This window comes from Cyprinodon tularosa, unplaced genomic scaffold (assembly GCF_016077235.1).
Source record: "Cyprinodon tularosa strain WSP-4 unplaced genomic scaffold, ASM1607723v1 ctg574, whole genome shotgun sequence".
Classification (NCBI taxonomy): Eukaryota; Metazoa; Chordata; class Actinopteri; order Cyprinodontiformes; family Cyprinodontidae; genus Cyprinodon; species Cyprinodon tularosa.
In genome coordinates this window covers 56004-76148 of record NW_024039312.1, presented here as the reverse complement: position 1 = coordinate 76148, position 20145 = coordinate 56004, and the positions used below count along the sequence as shown (strand labels likewise).

Below are 20145 nucleotides of genomic sequence, written 5' to 3'. Positions count from 1 at the left end.
AAAAAGTACTTTAAAGAGTACTTCTATTTTACAGTACTTTTTTTCTTTAGTAGCATACTTGTTAAGTGTCGCTACTCCTAGTTATATATAAATATATAGAAAATATATATTGAATATATAAATATAAACTCTTTTTGGCTGCATCATCTCTAAACAACAAATACAATGTGATGGTCCAACAAATAATCTGTACTTAAGTGGCCTTTTAAACAAATATTTCATTTATTTTTTCCTTGGATAACTACTGTTTACAAATTGTGAAGTGCCATTTGTTGGTACTCTACTCACCTCTGGTACCATGATATCTAATACAGAGGTTGGGAAAGACAATGATATTGTCTGTTGTACTTTTTATCTTTAATCGCATTTTGCTTTAACTCTTCATACTCTATATAAGCTACTGGGAACAGAACTTCCCTGAAGGAGTAATCCCAAAGGATAACTAAGTCTAAGTCTTCTAAATCTTTTATCAGGCATTCGATCATTAGTGAAATATCAAACACCCCAGTCCATAAAGAAAAATATCATTAAAAATATATAAGTTAAACAAGATTTCATTTTATTTAGATTTTTTTTGTGCTTTTTTTAATAATGCCTGTTTAACTCCTCTAACTCCTGTTTGTGACTGAACAGAGGAGGGGGCTGTCCAAGCTTCCATCCATCATGGACACCACCTTCCACCCTCTGCACCAGACTGTAGAGGAGCTGAGCAGCTCCTTTAGTTAAAGACTTTTACACCCTGTTTGTAAAAAAGAGCGCTACTGCAGGTTATTCATCCCTCATGCAGCCAGACTCTACAGTGTGACACTACAATGGCAATAACTTGTGCAATGTTAATGTGCAATTTACTATTTGATACCCTGTGCAATAACCTGTTTCTCTATATCTGACATCCAGTGCAATTTCAATTCAATTCAGTTTGTTTCTATTGCGCCAATTCACAACACATGTCATCTCAAAGCACTTTAAGTTCACCAGATCATCCAGTCAAATTGATTCAAAGTTTTCTATCAAAGGAAAACCAGTTGATTGCATCGACTCTTTGACTAAAAGGAAATCCCTCACACTAAGCATGCTTGTAGCGACAGTGGAGAGGAAAAACTCCCTTCTAACAGGAAGAAACCTCCAGCGGAACCAGGCTCAGTGTGAGCGGCCATCTGCTGAGGCCGACTGGGGTTCAAGGAGACAGAAGCAGACATACAAAAAGCAGCTGTAAAAGGCAGAGAGAGCAGAACATAAGAGATTGAACGAACAGATTCTGCAGAGTGGGAAAATAGAGATAGAATGAAGCAGAATGATGAAATAGGGGTCCCTATGTCCTCCAGCAGTCTACGCCTATAGTAGCATAACTATAGAGGTAACCTGAGCCACTCTAATTATGCGCTTTATCTCTATATATATATATATATATATATATATATATATATATATATATATATATATATATATATATATATATATATATATATATATATATAATATCCATCCATATAAATACCCTGTGCAATAATCCTGTATAATGATCCTACTATAAAAAAAAAAAAGCTGTCATATGTGGACGTACTGTATATACTGTATGTATCCCATGCATATTTTTCTTCCTTTGGCCCATTCTGAGCCAATGTAACAAGTAAAATTCCCTCCAACTGCAGTTGTTTATTTTGTCCACTTGGTGGCAGCATTACTCCAGTTTAGCGCATGCGCTGTGACGATGTAAACAGTGAAGGCCGTTTCTGTGGGTCGGTCCTTAGCAGACATTTGTGTACACGTATTACGGTTACATGGGCTGGACCGAGGAGTCAATGGGAGCAGGCTAACTTAACGCTGGCTAGCTCTTCAAGAACAAACCTAGCCGCTCCGGCTTGTCTTATTCTTCTACGCGCGCGGATAAAGCGTTTGTTAGAGGGATTTTTTCTCTGATTAGCGGAGCCTTATCCTCGTGCATGGGAAACAGGAGGCGCGTGCTGCTGCTGCTGCTGGCTAAAAACGCTTCAAGGTAAAGGATGTTCTCTTTTTTTCTTGGGCTCGGTCTAATTACTGGAGTTGACTCCTGTTCACCGGTGGACTCAAAGTTATCTCCTTTATTGTGGCTGTGGTGACATTGCTCTGGAGTCATAGACACTGTTATTACTGAACTCTTCCAGCCGGTTTTTCGCAGTATTACTTCGAACTGGTGTCGCTGGAGCTTAAACATTTGCAGCTGGGCTCTTTAACTGAAGTATCTGGGTATTGACTGTGTTAAAAAAATAATAATAAAGTTACTATTTAAGCTGTTAAGCCTTTAAAATTGTGTTTTGTTTAGCTTTGTGGTGTCTCCTCTCTATAATAAGGGTGTAACTTGTGGATTTTTCTGGAAGACTGTTGAATTTGATGCTAGATCCCCATGATAGGGCTCAGCACCATCGAACCATAAAAGGAACCTGGGCTTCTGAGGCTAAAGTCATTGTTTAGAGATGGAAATGTTGCAGAGATGTTGGACAGGCAGGGGGCTGAAGGTGCTACGCTGTCATGTTGACTGTTTCTCAGACTGCAGACAGAAAAAAACAAAAAACATATTGAACAGTAATGCAGTGGATGATAAACCAACCTCAGATTAGCATCTTCAAATCAATTCAGTTTATTTCTATAGCGCCAATTCACAACACATGTCATCTCAAGGCACTTTAAAGTTCACCAGATCATCCAGTCAAATTGATTCAAAGTTTTCTAAGTAAAACCAGCTGATTGCATCGACTCATTGACTCAAATGCAATCCCTCACACTTAGCATGCTTGTAGCGACAGTGGAAAGGAAAAACTCCCTTTTAACAGGAAGAAACCTCCAGCAGAACTCAGTGTGAGTGGCCATCTGCTGAGGCCGACTGGGGTTCAAGGAGGCAGGAGCAGAGAAACAAAAGGCGGCATCATCCAGGAAACATACAGCCAGGTAGACGAGCTTCAAGCCAGCTCCCATGTCCGAGGATAAAGAGAGCACATCCAGCCAGTCACAGTCAGAGAAACAGGACTACACTGGAAAAACAGGCGATCTCCAACATCTATAAACAAAGGTGTTGATGGCAGCAGCACAGCTGATGTTTCTCTCCAGGATGGAGTCACAGCCAAACATGAACAGAACAGATGAAGCTACTATGTGAAAAGCAGAGAGAGCAGAACGTTGGAGAGAATAGAGATAGAATGATGAAATGGGGGTTCCTATGTCCTCCAGCAGTCTAAGCCTATAGCAGCATAACTATAGAGATAGGTCAGGATAACCTGAGCCACTCTAACTATAAGCTTAAACAAAAAGGAAGGTTTTAAGCCTAGCCTTAAAAATAGACGGGATGTCTACTTTTAAGTTATATATTTAATGCAGCACATTTCTGGAGTTTGCAGTAGCATATAAAAATTGGGCTAATAAGAGAACGGTTTCAGAGAGCTAATGAGAAGCAGTGTAGGTCAGTGGTGTGAAGTAGCATGTGTTGGTCATTATAAGATCAGGAAGCCTGAAGCTGATCAGGAAAAGTAATAAAACAAATTATTTATTCTAATTTAATATAATTTAAGTATTTCTATTAGGCCTTTCTGACCTAAATGTAGAAAAAACAGGGATCAATGCTGGTATTTGTACAAACACTCACTGCCATTTATTTCTTCTTTAACGCTCTCTTTGTTGCACCCATCTATAACTTTAGAGGATTTTTTGTTGTTGTTCTGGTAATAATTGATTTATAGATAATCCAATCATTGGAATAAATGACAGATGTATTATTTAGTGTAGCAGCCAAACGTTTCCGCACAGGACATGAGCTGATTATAAACCCTTGTCTTTTAAAGCGGCGATGATCAACAGGCATGAACTGATGCTCAGTCATTGTATGAAATGTCATTCAGTACTTGACATTTTCAATTATGAAACATCTAAAAGTTTAAAGCTCCAGTGTGTCATTTTCTACCGACCAGACTGCAGACCTATCCTATCAACTGATACTGAGGTTTATTTACATTAGAGCAGCATCAAATCCATAAATTCTTCAACGCTTTTTTGTCAAGTTCATTAACGAGTAGGGATGGGGATCGTTAATATTTATTGATATCGATACCTTTATCGATACTCCTTATCGATCCGAGTCTTTATCGATACCACTATCGATATTTTTCTGTTATTTGGTGGAAAGACGATGCAACAATATTTTTTAACAGAACTGGTATTGCTTTTATTGCTCAACAAGTGAGCATAACAAAAACGTTTCTAGCCTTCAATAAACATGGCTAATGTAATAGGCCACTTTGAAATGACATAAAACTAACTAGAATATATTTTCACAATTGTTGGTTAATTTATTGTCTACTGTCACTTTTCATCATGTTTTTAGTGATTAGGAAAATATTTAACAAATAAATAATTTTATTTTAAATTAAATGTAATTTTTAATAAATGTTGGCATCAGTAGTTTAATTATATATTCTAAAATAATTAGAGCAGTATACAACTGGATTACTCGTGTTTCTCGCCAAAAACTCAATTTCCCGTTTTCTTTACGTTACACTTGAAAGCATCATGATAACCTAATTGTCGTTTTACTGAGCCAATCTGAACACATCATCACGCAGCACGTCTGAAACTTTATTTACTATTCAAGCTAACTAGCTTGTATGCTGCCGATTACAAGACGGATTTCACTATTACTATTTTTAACTGACCGGACAAGCTACAAAGTCTGTGTGCGCGCTTACCAGTGGTACTCTGAGTGGATGATGAAGATGGGCCCGATTGTGGTGCGGCGGCAGGAGGAGGAGGCGTCTTTTCTGTTCAGCCATCCTCGAGTCGCGAGCAAAGTTAAGTGCCAGACTTCACTTGTTTTACTTTTAATATCTGTTTGCTTACAATTTCATTCCAAAACATTGGTGGACATGCTGCAGTGATTGGATTGATTAGATTTAAATGCTGTGACGCGACTCGAGGGACACACAATTATGTTACAGGACCTCCGGGAGAAAAAAAAAAAAACGACCAGACTCGATAGTGGTATCGATAAGCCCAAACGTTATTGATTTTCGGGTTTTGAAAAAAGTGGAACCGGGTCCTTGATGGAACCGGGTTTCGATCCCCATCCCTATTAACGAGTACAAAAATTAGGAGACGAGAAAGTGTCCTTAATTGACCACTGCTTTTTTTGGAAGGAGGCTGGATAGACAAGCTTTTTTAAAATCAAAATGGAAGACAGAAACTAACGTTGGCAAAGAATGAAGCAGGGAATGTTCTTAAGAGGTTTGTTAGTGGCTTTTAAAAAAAGCTGTTTTAATTTAGTTCTAGAAGAACTGTTTCATGTTCAACCTCCAGCACAGACACGGACCAGCTTCTGCTTCTGTCATCCCACTCCGCCGCTCACTTCGCCAGCAGACGATGTTTAGCAGTCCTCTAGCCATCTCTTGCAGTAGCCTCAAGATCAGTGGTCTCCAACCCTGGTCTTCAAGATCTACTGTCCTACAGATTTTAGATGCATCCCTGCTTCAACACAGCTGAATCAAATGAATGGCTTGAAAAGGTAATCAATCATTTGATTCAGCTGTGTTGAAGCAGGGATGCATCTAAAATCTGTAGGACAGTAGATCTTGAGGACCAGGGTTGGAGACCACTGCTCTAGATTCTAGCCTCAGCCTGCTGTCGTCTCTTCCTACTTTGTCCCTCTGGCGGGCTCCTTCTATGTCACTGACAAATTGAATAAAGGCCAAGTTATGTCTCTGACGCATCGCCTCTGTAACCGTCAAATCTTTCTCTGTGTCGTCGTCGCGCACCTCAAAAAAATTCTGACTACGCATTGGACAGTCGCAATCCTGCGCAGACAAAAAGCAGCTGTGATTGGTCCTTGGTATGCCTTTCCGGATGTCTGTGTGATCGTTATTCTCGATTCAGTGCCGGGGCGCGACATTTTTAAAAAACCGAGGAACAACTACAATGGACAACTACGACGAAAAGGTTAATCGAGGAGGTTTGGAAGTACAACCACTTGTACGATGCCTCAGACAAATTATATAAAGATGCCAAGGTCTCTGCAAAAACAAAGTTCTCGTGACCATCCACCGAAGTTCTCGCAAGTTCTCGAATAGGCTCCCCCTTGTGCTTTGGAGGGAAGCTGCTGTGCGTCCCTAGAAATTCCAGACCGACGGTTCAGAAGCATACCAGCAAAACTGGTTTGTAACCAAATCCAAGCGTTATTTGATGTGTGCAGTTGTGTGCAGAAGTATAATCTGCCCTTAAGTCTAACGCTGTTCTGCTTCAGTTCTCCGCAATTAGCCTCTAGCTAACCTGAGGCATCTGTAGCCTCTTCCAGGCCATCAGTGCTCTGTTTACTGGCAGGCCTCTCCAAGCTTCTGCTGTATCCCTCAGCTCTCTTCCCGAGCTAGCAGCGGAAACTTGCCGCCTCTGCCGCTGTACAGCTCGTCCCCTTATCGGCTATTGTTCTTGTACTGATTCCCTGCTGCTCCTCCCTAAGCTTAGGAACACCGTCTCCCCTTACCTCTGTTGTCCAGGTGATTTGTCCCCCTGTTTTGGGCACTCTGACCCCCAAAAAAAAAAAAAAAAAGTGACCGATGGCAGAAGAGAGATGCTCAGGAAAAAATGCAACAACCGACTCTTGAAATCAATTGTCATCACAATAACCAGGAGGTTGCCGGTCGTGGCCGGTGTAAATCTAGCCTAAATAGAATTCCAGCACCGGGTGCGATGAGTTAACATAAACAGGGATGGTGCAATCTGCTGGCAGCACTCTGGATGTATCAGAAAACTAAATGGTGACTACTTAATAAATCCCAACTGTCTTACAAGACTTTGTGGTTGAAAAATAAAAAAAGCTCTGCGTGGTCAAAGACCAGCTAATATTAAATTAATAAATGATCCTAAGAGCCTCTGATCAGAACATCAAGGAAAACTGGGACGGTGTCAAGTTGAGAGCCTCGGCAGCTTTAGCCTCTCCTTCAGCGAGCAGCAGCATTCCCAGCTCTATTCCAGTCTTATTCCTTTTACAATCAAATATTATTTTACATATTTTTTATACACCGGATCTTGGTCTATCATTTATAGATTCCAAACTTTTTCGGGAGATGGCTACTAGCTTATCAAAAGTAGGCTGTTTCCTTGTTTACTCCAGTGTGTTACCTCCTTTGTTATTGTAAATATATAAAAAGGACTTTATTTACTAAAAACTAGAAAAGCATAAAACAAAACAAAAAAATAATAGGGCAATAGGATGCAGTATTCTTTCAGAAAGAGCAACCTGAGTTGGTCAGGCTGAGAATAAGCATGCTAATGTTAGCCTGCTCTGCATAAACCCTGCGTGAGAAGTAACATTTGTATTTCTGACATTAAAAATTTAGCTTGTCATTTTACTGCTCTTTGTTACGGCCGTCATGTTCATATTATTATCTGAGACTTGTGTACAAATACTTTCATGATGCATTTTGAAGGGGGTTCTAGCTCTTTAAGGAAAGTTTATTCACCCTCTCCTCCTTTTATGCTGCCACAGCCTTTATAGTTTTTAAATCTTCATGCTGTTGTTTTTTATGACTTTCTTTTTTTAATTGAATAATAATTTTGAAAGATGCCATAGGAATAAAACATAGTTACTTATAAGGAGACAGAGTCCCTGGTGTTGATCATATCCCAGCTGTCTGTGGAGTCTGTTTCTGTCTGCAGCTCACAGCTAATTGAACGTCTGGCTGCAGCACAGAAACCTTGGAGCCTGCAGAACATCCAGCCTTTAGCAGTTTAGCTGAGTTATTGTGTTTGACACTTTTACTGTCAACGCAGCCACAGCAACCCTGCTGCTGCTCACAGATTCATATCTTTGGCCCGATTTAACTAGCGTTTAAAAATTGGCAAACATCAGGCTTAAAAAAAGAAGGGTTTGGCCAATACATGTACCTGTGAGTGTTAAAGCTGGTGCATATCGATTTTTTAATGTATATTAAAATATTCAGCTATTAAAGGAATAGTAAACCCAAAACATGATTAGCCTTCATTTTCTACTCACCCCCATGCTGAACAACACGCTGGAGTACTTTTTTGATATCTCAAATGCATCTGGAGATCTGGGAGGCTTCTTGCTGTCTGCTGACATTCAAATAATGGAGGTCTATGGCGCCCGAGGCAGAAAGGTCCATAAAAGTCCACAAAAAACGTGTCAATATTCCTCCATACTGCTCGTCCAATGTATTCCAAGTGTCCTGAGTGGGTAGCGTCCATAATTTACTCGAAACGAAGTCATTTAGAACGTTTTTAGAGCATAAACAGTAGTGTATAGGATTTCCTGAAAGCGCGCACATGCGCGCTCACGACGCTACGGAAGCCGGCAGACCAAACCAGCGCATTCAGCTCGGCAAAGAACTCATGCTCTTCCTCAACACTGAAGTCCTCAGATATTTTTCTTTCGTTGTTTCTTTCTTTGCACAGGTAAACGGCACATTTCTTCTTCTACGCTTGCATTATTGGAAGAGTAGACGCTGAATGCGCACTTTCATCTGGTTTGATCTGCCGGCTTCCGTAGCGTCGTGAGCGCGCGTGTGCGCACTTTCAGGAAATCCTAAACACTACTGTTTATGCTCTAAAAACATTCTAAATGACTTCGTTTCGAGTAAATTCTGGATGCTACCCACTCAGGACACTTGGAATACATTGGACGAGCAGTATGGAGGAATATTGACTCGTTTTTTGTGGACTTTTATGGACCTTTCTGTCTCGGTCACCATAGACCTCCATTATTTGAATGTCAGCAGACAGCAAGAAGCCTCCCAGATCTCCAGATGCATTTGAGATATCAAAAAAGTACTCCAGAGTGTTGTTCAGCATGGGGGTGAGTAGAAAATGAAGGCTAATCATGTTTTGGGTGTACTATTCCTTTAAATGTTCTAAGGAAATACTGACATGAGAATGAAGCTTGTTTGTATTTAGCCTGTTTGCAGTTTCAAATATTAGGTTTCAGTCCCTCCTCGGGTGGAAAACCATCTGCTGAAACTGGAGTTTCTGTTCTGAGTTGGGTCACAGCGCCTGAACTAGCAGCTCTTTTAACACTCCACTGGTTTACTTCTCTGTTTTCTGGCTGTTTATGGGCGAACACTTCTGCCTTTACACAGGAAAAAAAAGTGTAACATGTAGCTGTTCATTCAAACTAATGACTGTAAACTGGATAAAATTATTGACTTGATTGCATAACTCATTATTTTTGGATTTTGAGACATCAAGTTTGATTTAACCTAAACTAAATACATGTATAAAGGACCCAAAACAAAGAAATATGTATATTTTTAATTCATGAGCTGCAGGGGATTGTTTTTGTATGAGTCACATGTGAATTGCGCTTTGCATGCTGCAGTCAGAGCATGTTCTTTGTCTCTACATCCTGGGTGGATTTCGCCCATAAATAAATGCAAGTAGCAAAGCAGTTGCTTATAATCAATTTTCTAGCTGGCTAGTTACCTAGTTAATAAAAGCTAGCTGATGTCTGAGAGGGTTTATGCATTTACCGATAGCATTAGGACAATGAATCGCTAATGTTAGCTAGCCAAAAGCCCTTGCTCATTCAACCGGGCTACATCCACAGCTAAACAAACTTTGCTTGAAGGTACAGTTTGGAGTTTTGTTCGAGTTAAAGGTGCAGTAGGAGATCTTTTCTGACGCATTTTTTACCATGTGGCTTAAAGATCTCCCCTCAGTCGCTTAGCAAGCAGTGAAATAGGAGGTCTGGAAGTGAAACTAAAATAAATGGTCCTCGCTACAGTGAGAAACAATGAATAACGGCAACAATCACAAAAGACAGTCCGTTGTACACAATTGGTTCCTGACATGTCAATCATTGTCGTCTGCTTGTCCCTCCCCCCCTGTGCGCGTATCCTCATATATGAACAAATCGACCCCCCAATGCGCGTGCAGGACGCCATGGCTGGAAGCCACTGTTATGCTACGTTCACACCTAAAGCAGCAAGAGCAGCCGAAATGTGCGTGCTGCTTTATTTTTGATGCTTGTACAAGTTTAGTTCTGCTGCGTGGCTGAAGCATCTTTGCTAGGGTGTGAAGTGTTGACTGCTGGACCGCTGACTGGACCGGACCTCAGCAGAGAGCCATGAGCCACCCGTCCTCAACCGAAGGAGGGGGGCTGGGGACCTGAAACGCAGGTGGGGGAAGCACGGCGACGCAGGTATCCAGGCTACCATCACCGGTCTGGTTTGGTCGCTCCGTCCCCCCGCTGGCTCCCTGTTTCGACTACGTGCTTCACTGCAGTTGACCAAAATCCCAGTCGCTGCTTTAGCTCCGCGGTGGAAAAGTGGGTCTGATGCGCGTTGGGCGGAGCTACCCTATCCTTTCTTTGCCTTGAACAATGGCAGCTATATTTGCTGGGATCAGTGGGGAAAAAGCAGTTTGAATCTATTTTGAATTGAGAAAGTCCACCTGAAAACATGGTCAGTGCAGACAGTTCATCCAGATTTCATCCTGCCTTCAAATGTTATTTCTGCCAGAGCCGCTCAGACCCCTGGACACCTGTGGTGCGCTGTCACTAGGAATCCCTTTCAACAGCAGCCTATGGCCCGGTCGCCTCCTCACAGTTCACAGCGGCGGCTGGAAGGGTTTTTTTATGTACGTAATCCAAACTGCAGGCACCAGGATGATGGAAGCGAACATGTTTTGCCAGCAGATTTTGGCATTTTAAGTTAATTTAGGCGTTAATAGACTGTTTCAGAGGAGTGATCGCAGCGCTCTGCATCATCAGCGCTGCTCCTGCTTCGCTGCCGACAGCATGCGCTTTCCTGTGATTTGAAGGCGTGGTTTTGAGGGGTGGTCTGAAGGGAGAGGCAAGGTTGTGTATGTTCAGAAATATAGCTTGCTGGAACCATTTTTCCAACAACTCCTACAGCACCTTTAAATGCTGAATACCAGGCCGTCACCTGCAGCAGGAGCCTCCAGTGTTAGGCTACGTTCACACCGGACGCAGCAGGAGCAGCAAAATCGCGTCTGCTGCTTCCTTTTTGCTGCTCTAGCTGCGCGGTGCAAAAGTGTGTCTAACGCGCATTGGGCGGAGCTACTCTATCCTTTCTTTGCCTTGCAGCTATATTTGCTGTGATCAGTGGGAATAAAGTAGTTTTAATATGTTTTTAAGTGGGGGAAAATCCACCTGAAAACTTAATCAGTGCAGTCAGTTCATCCAGATTACCATCCTGCCTTCCAATAATATTTCTGTCTGAGCCGCTCAGACCCCCACATACCGGCGGTGCGCTGTCAGTAGGAATCCCATTCATCAGCAGCCTATGGCACTGTCGCCTCCTCGCGGTTTGCCACAGCGGCTGGAAGGTTGTTTTCATGTACATAATCCAAACTGCAGGCACCAGGATAATAAAAGCGAACACGCTTTGTCGGCAGGTTTCAGCATTTTAAGTTAATTAAGGCGTTAATAAACTGTTTCAGAGGAGCGATCACAGCACTCTGTATCATCAGCGATGTGGCGATGTGGCTCCCAGATCAGCTTCACTGATTGGTTGATGCGGCGCGTCGAGCAGCAAAAGTCAAATTTTTCCATCTCGAGCAGCAGCGCGTTTGCGGCGTGCGTCAGATGCTTAAACACTCCTGACACGCTGCACCTGCTGCTCAAAACGAGCTGCGGGACCTTTTGCTGCGCCTTGAAGCGCGTCAACCATTGACTTTGCATGTAAACTCGCTGCTTCTGCTGCGCCTGCTGCGTCTGGTGTGAACGCAGCATTATGTTATAAAGAGCAGGAGGGCTGTTGTGGTGAGCAACGGATGCTAACTGCTACCGCTTGCTGAGGTTAGCTAACGTCAATTTACACCATTTAAAGCTACAGTGTGTAATAATTACAGGCATATAAATTCAGAAATTTAATATATTATACATAACTATGTTATTTATCATCACCTATGAGCTCAGCCTTTTAACCATAACATTTGCGTTGCCTTAGAATTCGTTATTTATAATTACATAGGAGCGGGTCTCGCAGCCATGGAGGCTGACATCTTTGCGCTACGGCAGCGTAGAGGCAACAAACTAGCGATTGCGAGATCTCCCATGACGCTCGAAAATAACTACGGCAAGTTGAGAGAGATGAACTGAGACGGTACTGAACAGTAGATGGCAGTATTATGCCTGAGAAGCGTTTAGTCTGCCTGAAACCAAAGAAGAAGTAGAAGCAGGTATACTGCGCCTCGGTAACAAGAAAGGTAAACAAGGCGGCAGGCGTGAGTGACTTTGCAAACTGTTTGGCACTGTGTGGCCAAACATCAGACGAATGGAGGATCATGCCTACTCTGTATCACAACGAAAAGCGGCGGACACCGAACCCCCGTCATCTAAGAAGCGGAAACACGACGAGAATAAACGCAAGAGTGACAAGAAACGACAAAAAACACGGATCAACATTGGCACGGCATTTACACGATGGAAGTCACTGATGGAGGAAAAAGGTTTTCAAAGTGACGCTCAAGTTGCCAGTTTTCTCTTGGACAGGTAATTAATCCTATACACACAATTGTCTAATATCACTGCAGTTTTTGGAGTACAGGATGCTCAGACCTGTCTAAAACAATAACATGCTGCGTGATGATGCTGTTACTCTCCAGTATACTTATTCAGCAACGTCCCTGACGTTTCACAGGTAATGATTCAGTAATTTTCTGTAAAATAATTTTCTGGATATATACCTCGGTTACTTCTCTCCGGCTCCTTTGGAGATCTTCAAGCCTTTCCTCCTCTGCTCTCACCCCGCTGGCTCCCCTCTCTCGCCTGGCCCCAGCTGCACGCTCACCCCGGCCTCTCTGCCCTCTTCCTTTCCCTCTTCCTCGCCTTGTAACCCCCGTGCCACAAACAAGACTTGGACTCTGTAAACGGGGAATATATATTCTTCCAGCGAACACAATCTCGCTGTTAAACTAATGACTACAATTACTTCGTCTGTTTATATCACCATGCAAAGCAGCTCACCAAAACGTCACAACGACGTAGAAAAAATAACGGGTATATTTATTATCTTAAGTCTACATGAAATCTATACCCTACACAGACTAATGAAATACTATCTGTAAAATTATCTATGTAAACAAACCTCATCACTTGAGAAGGTAGGTGATGCGGACGTCGTGGAAGACATTTTGTCCCGTAACGCTCGCCGTACTGTTGGGGGGGAGAAGCGGTGGGGGGGAGACGTTCATGTTGCTGCAGTCTGCAGTCTGACCGCTAGATGTCGCTGAAAATTACACACTGTAGCTTTAAGGCCATGTTAACAAGTAATAAATACATTCAAATTAATCTGTTGGCCAGGTGTTTTTATTATAGAGTTTATAAAATGGGAAATGAAAATTATTTTAGAAGTAAAGTCAAATGAAATGTGAAAATTATAATTTGTTTAAATTAATCAACCGGCATCAATACAAACATTAATTAATGCTCATTTAGTTTAAAGTAAGTACATTAGGTTGGTTCATCAAGTGAAGATTTGTGTACATCAACATAAAATAATCAGGTCATAACAAGTGATTAAATAAAAATTCTGTGAAGTCAAATATTTTAGATGTGATAACTGGATAATTTTTTTTTATAGGTTATAATTTTTACTGTGTTAAAATACTCCTGGCTTGTTTTTGTAAGTGTTGGTTGAATCATTGAGTTTCAAGCTACTAGACTAAAGGTGTCTGTGTCTCCATAGTGGATCAGAGACGCTGAGGGTAAATAAAGAGGAGCTTTAAATCATGACGAGGAGTTGTTTTGTGTTGTTCTCCTGCTAGCTGAGCTGTAGCATTTACTCAGGTTAATAACCTGTTGCGATCAAATTTAATAACAAAAGACTTTTTTCTGGAATGGAGGGTGAATTATAAATAATTGTAGATCACAGATCCTCTGTAATCCTCCTGATGCATTCTGCATCGTCATAACGGTACGAGCCGCGGGTCATGCTGGTTGACTCGGGACACGTGACCTGGAAGGTGAGGTCACCCTGTAATGGTACACTGTTTCCTAGACCAGAAGTGTTACTCTCTAGTCTTGTTTTATACATGTGGACAAGACAGTCAACTTTTCCCCATGCGGTGAAGCATCTTAAAGGAATAGTACACCCAAAACATGATTAACCATCATTTTCTACTCACCCCCATGCTGAACAACACTCTGGAGTACTTTTTTGATATCTCAAATGCATCTGGAGATCTGGGAGGCTTCTTGCTGTCTGCTGACATTCAAATAATGGAGGTCTATGGTGACCGAGACAGAAAGGTCCATAAAAGTCCACAAAAAACGTGTCAATATTCCCCCATACTGCTCGTCCAATGTATTCCAAGTGTCCTGAGTGGGTAGCATCCATAATTTACTCGAAACGAAGTCATTTAGAATGTTTTTAGAGCATAAACAGTAGTGTATAGGATTTCCTAAAAGCGCGTTCATGACGCTACGGAAACCGCGGCAGACCAAACCAGATGAAAGTGCGCATTCAGCTCGGCAAAGAACTCATGCTCTTCCTCAACACTGAAGTCCTCAGACATTTTTCTTTCGTTGTTTCTTTCTTTGCACAGGTAAACAGCACATTTCTTCTTCTACGCTTGCATTATCAGCAGAGCAGACGCTGAATGCGCACTTTCATCTGGTTTGGTATGCTGGCTTCCGTAGCGTCATGAACGCGCCGGCGCGCGCTTTCAGGAAATCCTATACAGTGTATAGGATTTATAGGGCTGAACGATTTTAAGAAAAAATTGAAATTGCGATTTTTCTGGCAGAGATTGCGGTTTCGATTTCAACCACGATTTATTTTTTTTTAATCAAATTTCAGTACAAATTAATATATATTTAATAATTATATAACCAATGAATTCAATTAAGATAATGCAAGAATGAAAACTGGTGGCAACATATTTCAAATGCAAGACTGTTTATTCAAGCACCTAAGAAACAAATTATATTATCCAAAAAAGTCAAATAAAATGAGAACCCTCCTTTGTAAACTTTTGCTTCTTTTACATTCATTAACAAAAAATATCAAGCATCAATGGCTCATCAGCATCAAAATAATTGCACTTTTGTAAAATAACGTAGGCTACATAAAAATTACAAAGGGACGGGAGCCCTCTTAAGTAAACTTTTGCTTCTTTTACATTTTTCATAAAAAAAACATTAATGGCTCAGCAGCATCAAAACAATTGCACTTTTGTAAAATAACATAAGCTACATAAAAAATATAACATATAACAACAAAGTTGAGCAAAAATGAAGTCTTACCTTAAAAGTAGTGCAAAATGGCTCAAAGGACCTAGCTTATGAACATAAGCAACAGAGCAGTTACAGAAATACAACCCCTGTACTTAGAAACCTGTGCTTCTTCAAATAAAGTGGCAAGAGGAATTGAAACATAAAAGGTAGTAAAAAATAACAACAGTACAATAATAGTATTAAAGTTTAAATTATCCTATATTTTCCTCACAACAAATGATGCCAGAATGGTTAAATTATTTTACATAGTCAGTAAACAAAAGATAAGTAAAAAAGATGAACAAAGTTATGTCAGGGTAAGTGCAAGTAAGGGATTTCAGGATAAGATGAAAAAAACGATGTTCCCCTTCATCGCTACATCTCTTTAGAGATTTTTGGCCAGGAAAACCAACATGTCAACCCTTGCTGGCTTCAGACTTGCACGCTGACATGTGACAATATTACCACTGGCACTGAACAGTCTCTCTGATGGTGCACTCGTTGCTGGTATGCAAAGGTACTTACGAGCCAACCTGCTAAGCCAGGGGAAGTTGACATTGTGCACTCTCCACCAGGCCAGTGGATCTTGCTCTCCATCAATGCTAGGAGTTATGAGGTAGTTGTCCAGTTCTGCTTTAATGGTATCCTCCAACTGCATAGTAGAGGAAGCAGGGACCGCCTTGAAAAAGCTGCCTAGTGACCGCTTTCGCTTTGTAGAGGTGGATGGTGGTTCTTCTTCTGTACTGAGTGGCATGGGATGGGTTTTGACACAAGCCCTCTGCTCCTGCAACACACAGTGGAGGCATAATGTTTTGCAATTAGTTGTGATTACTGACATTGATGTTGAAATGTTGCCTTGGTCTTACAGTATAATTCAAAAACATATATAGAAAAAACGCAGCTTTTTGTTTTATTTTGAAAGAGTGAAGAAAAAGGACAGCTTACCTTTAGTGCCAACTGCTCCATTTCCATCTTCACTCTGTCTTTCATGAATTGGACATTCTCCTCACTAATGTAGTTGGTCTTAAATCTTGGGTCGAGGAAAGATGCGATGTCCAGGAGTTCCTGGGTCGCTGGGTCACTGTATTTCTCTTCAATGTAGTGGAGAGCTTTTGACTTTCTCCTTTGTGAGATCTGTGTCTTGGTCAGTTACAGCAAGTGTTGCTGTTCTCAGCAGGTGGAGCACTGGCTTTAGGTAGGATACGCTCACATAGTCCTCACCTGAGAGGGCGTCTGTGAACTCCTGAAGAGGACCGAGAGCATTGTTTACAGATTCAAGCACATCAGTGTCTTGCCAAGTCGGGACCAGGTGCCGCGTCTTCCTGTCTTCAGACAGAACTTGGCACAGTGCCTTGCTCTGTCCCAACACCCTCTCAATCATTTTCTGCCGGGAGCCCCATCGTGTCGGACATTCGGTGACCATTGACTGCTGAGGAAGATTCAGGTCTTCCTGTGCCTGTTTTAGCGCCGCCTTTTTCTTCCAGCTGTGGCTGAAGACTGCTACCAGCTGCTTGCACAGTCCTGTGGCCCGTTTGATGCGTTGGTCATCTTTGACTGCATTTTCTGGGAAAAACATTACATACAGTCAGATAAGCCTACTTCATAACTTTTTTTAACAGCAGACATCAGGTGGTGCTATCACATTAAGTAATTCGCCATACATTAATTTGTAACTGGTGATTAATTTGCAGCAATATGTTTATTCGACAATCCACTAAAACACAACAAACCTTTCAATCTGTAATAAAGTGGCATCAGCCATCCTCATATCTGCTACAAAATACCATTGGCGTCATTTGCTTTTTTTTTATTTATTTATGTATTATTTTTTTGTTTACTAAAGTGTGTCAAAAATAAGCTTAGGGCAGGGGTCTTCAACATTTTCCTGGCCAAGGACCCCCAAACTGATGGCGAGATGGAGCAGGGACCCCCTAATTATATATATTGTATGAAATTGTGTTATATAAAACTGCTCCTATAGTCACTCTATTACAGATGGAGTGATTTAACAAAATAATTACTCCCTGGGATTATTAAAGTATTTCTGATTCTGATTCCTGCTTGACAGGTGCTGTGAATGAAATGGTGTCTTGAAAGAGCTGTGTCACTGAATGTGAGCATTGATGACTGAAAGACATCTTCTGCCTCCATTTATCTGTGTTAATTCATGTTATTTGTGTATTTAAAGACATCTCAATTAATGAAAAAAGTTGCAGGGGGGAATATATAAAAAAGTCTAATCAACCAAAACTTTCGCGACCCCCATGCAGTACCTCCGTAGACCCCCTAGGGGTCGCGCACAACCCTGTTGAAGACCTCCTGCTTAGGGGAAACGGCATTTGTATCTCTCTGTTCCTTGGCATTCCGTAGCTAAACAGAAGCAAGCAGTAGCTTATTGGGAGGTTTCAAAGTTTACTCATGAAAGCGTTCATTTTTATAGGTAGGAGAAAGGGTAGCATTGCGCTAACAGTTGGTCAGCTAACAAAAGCGTGAAAACAAACATAGGGTCGCTTTGTCCCCCTCCCCCGCCCTAACTGTGTTTGAGAGACTATGATACCACTAATTCTTACACAGTAAATGTGGACACACACACACACACACACACACTTACCAATTGCAAGATGCAGCCGGTGCCCGAAGCACTGCAGTCTGGTCCACTGATTGAGCTCCATCGCTTTGACCATGTTCGTGGCGTTGTCTGTTGTGATGCAGGTCTGGGCCTCTTCTTTTAGGCCCCAGTTTGCCAAGCACTCTTTAAGCCCAATTGCAATGTTCTCCCCCGTATGGTCAGTGGGGAAGTATGCTGTCTGCAGGCAGCGGCTTCTCAACTCAAAGTTTGCATTCACGAAATGCACCGTCAAACTCATGTATGGCTCGGTCGTTCTACTTGACCACAGATCCGTAGTTGACGCGTAAAACTCCATGTTTTCCAGCTCATTTACAACTTTGGCCTTGCATTCTCCGTACAGCTGTGGGATGGCGACTCGGTTAAAGTAGGTGCGGGAGGGTAGAACATACCTCTTGTCCATTGTGCGTAGCAAACTTTTAAATGCGTCTTTGGTTACTGTGTTTACAGACACCATATCCTTCGATAAGTAATTCGTTACGGCAGTGGTAATCTCCTTGTGTCTTCGGCTAGTTCTTTCATAAGGCGTCAAACTGGCAAAGGATGAAGTTATGGTTGGCTGTTTTGCTGAAGTATCACTGCTACTTGATGTTTCAAGGCTCTTTTTCGCCATACAATCCTCATACAAGTTAAGGTGGTGGACTCTCAAGTGACGATGTAAATTGGTGGTATTGCCAGCCGATGTAGCCACTTTCCCACGACATGTTTGACAAATCACCTGTTTCTGGTGCTCATCAGTGGCCTCAAATCCAAAATACTGCCAAATGACCGACGTGCTGTTTTTCTTTGGTATTAATTTTGTCGGCTCCACGTCTGCTCCCGCTTCAGCCATCTTGAAATTGAATCTCGAGCTTACGAGCTACACTGAAAACGTCATCTGGTCACGCGCAGCCTTTCAGCTTTCTGATTGGTTCTGGCCGACACAGAGCCTTTTCTGATTGGAAATAGCCGACACAGAGCCTTTCTACATGAGCATGCATTGGAATTATTGAGGAATTATTGGGCTAATATGCACCAAGAAAAACCGCAGCTTTGACATTCCCAAAATCGCGTTGCTTGAGATCGCGGTTTTCGGTCGAAAACGATAGATCGTTCAGCCCTAGTATACAATACTGTTTATGCTCTAAAAACATTCTAAATGACTTCGTTTCAAGTAAATTCTGGATGCTACCCACTCAGGACACTTGGAATACATTGGACGAGCAGTATGGAGGAATATTGACACGTTTTTTGTGGACTTTTATGGACCTTTCTGCCTCGGGCGCCATAGACCTCCATTATTTGAATGTCAGCAGACAGCAAGAAGCCTCCCAGATCTCCAGATGCATTTGAGATATCAAAAAAGTACTCCAGAGTGTTGTTCAGCATGGGGGTGAGTAGAAAATGAAGGCTAATCATGTTTTGGGTGTACTATTCCTTTAACGTTTTGTTTTATTCTTTTTCTCGCTGTAGCCTGAGAAAATCTACAAGAGATCTGAAACGGATACGGTGCAAAATTCTTTAGTTATGATTTTGAAAATTAGATAAAGTTAGGATAAAATCCCACATAGTGAGAAGAACATCTGTCAGGGTTATTTCATTGATTCAGCTAATATAGCATTGGTATTAATTTATAAGGAGAAAAAAGGGATTTATATGTTTAGTGTCTCACACAAGTGATTACACTGCAAAATATTTTGTAAATAACACAAGATATGTTTTAATTTCCGGTATGATACAGATGTTTCTGCTCTGAGTGTTGATTTTATAGGATTTCAACAGGAATCACATTTTATAATTTTGTTGTGTAGCATATTAGAAAAGGCTCGATCAGGAGATTTTATGCAGAGGGTACCACCAATCAGCTCGCTTATCTATATATATTCAGATATTTGCTTGTTTCCAATATGAGTATTGGATTGGAGCTTCCCTAGAAAACACTGTAGACTTCCCACTTTGTTACCATGTAAACTAGGCGTTTGCATAAATCAACAAACAGCCATTGATTTCTTAACCACTGGCAACAAAAGTAAGTACACCCCTAACGGAAAATGTCCTAACTGTGCCCAATTAGCCATGTTTTTCGCTCAGTGACGTGTTAATATTTAAATAGCCCACAAATCACTGAAAGTTCCAAGAATTGTTTTTTTTGTTTAGTTTTTTTAACCCATGTTTCCAGAAATCCTGTGTAGTTTGTGTGTCTGAAAGGCGGCTAAACATTTATTTAAATCAGCTTAATGAAGTTTAGCTTTACAACTCTGAAGACTCTCCAGAGTAGACAGTTTTCTGATGAACTTTTTGTGGCAAAGTGACAATGACAACAATGGTATTT

General features: G+C 41.4%; 2 protein-coding genes across 4 annotated transcripts in view; one reads left to right on the top strand and one right to left on the bottom strand.

The window, feature by feature from the left end:
• evi5b (ecotropic viral integration site 5b) overlaps nt 1-20145 on the top strand; it is a 69025-nt gene that overhangs the window by 1200 nt on the left and 47680 nt on the right. For 2 of the 3 annotated variants that reach the window (XM_038306166.1, XM_038306162.1), the window contains exon 1: nt 1740-1996. The exons of the other annotated variant lie outside the window; for it this stretch is intronic. The gene's annotated coding sequence lies outside the window, so the exon portion shown is untranslated. Of the gene's footprint in view, nt 1-1739; nt 1997-20145 lie in introns of those variants that run through there. 3 annotated transcript variants of the gene reach the window in all.
• On the bottom strand, nt 16302-18933 carry LOC119797200 (E3 SUMO-protein ligase ZBED1-like). Its single transcript, XM_038306161.1, has 2 exons — nt 17820-18933; nt 16302-16771 (listed from the first exon to the last, which is right to left on the bottom strand). Exons 1-2 carry the CDS (start codon nt 18664-18666, stop codon nt 16302-16304), a joined length of 1317 nt encoding a protein of 438 aa, XP_038162089.1. The 5' UTR covers nt 18667-18933.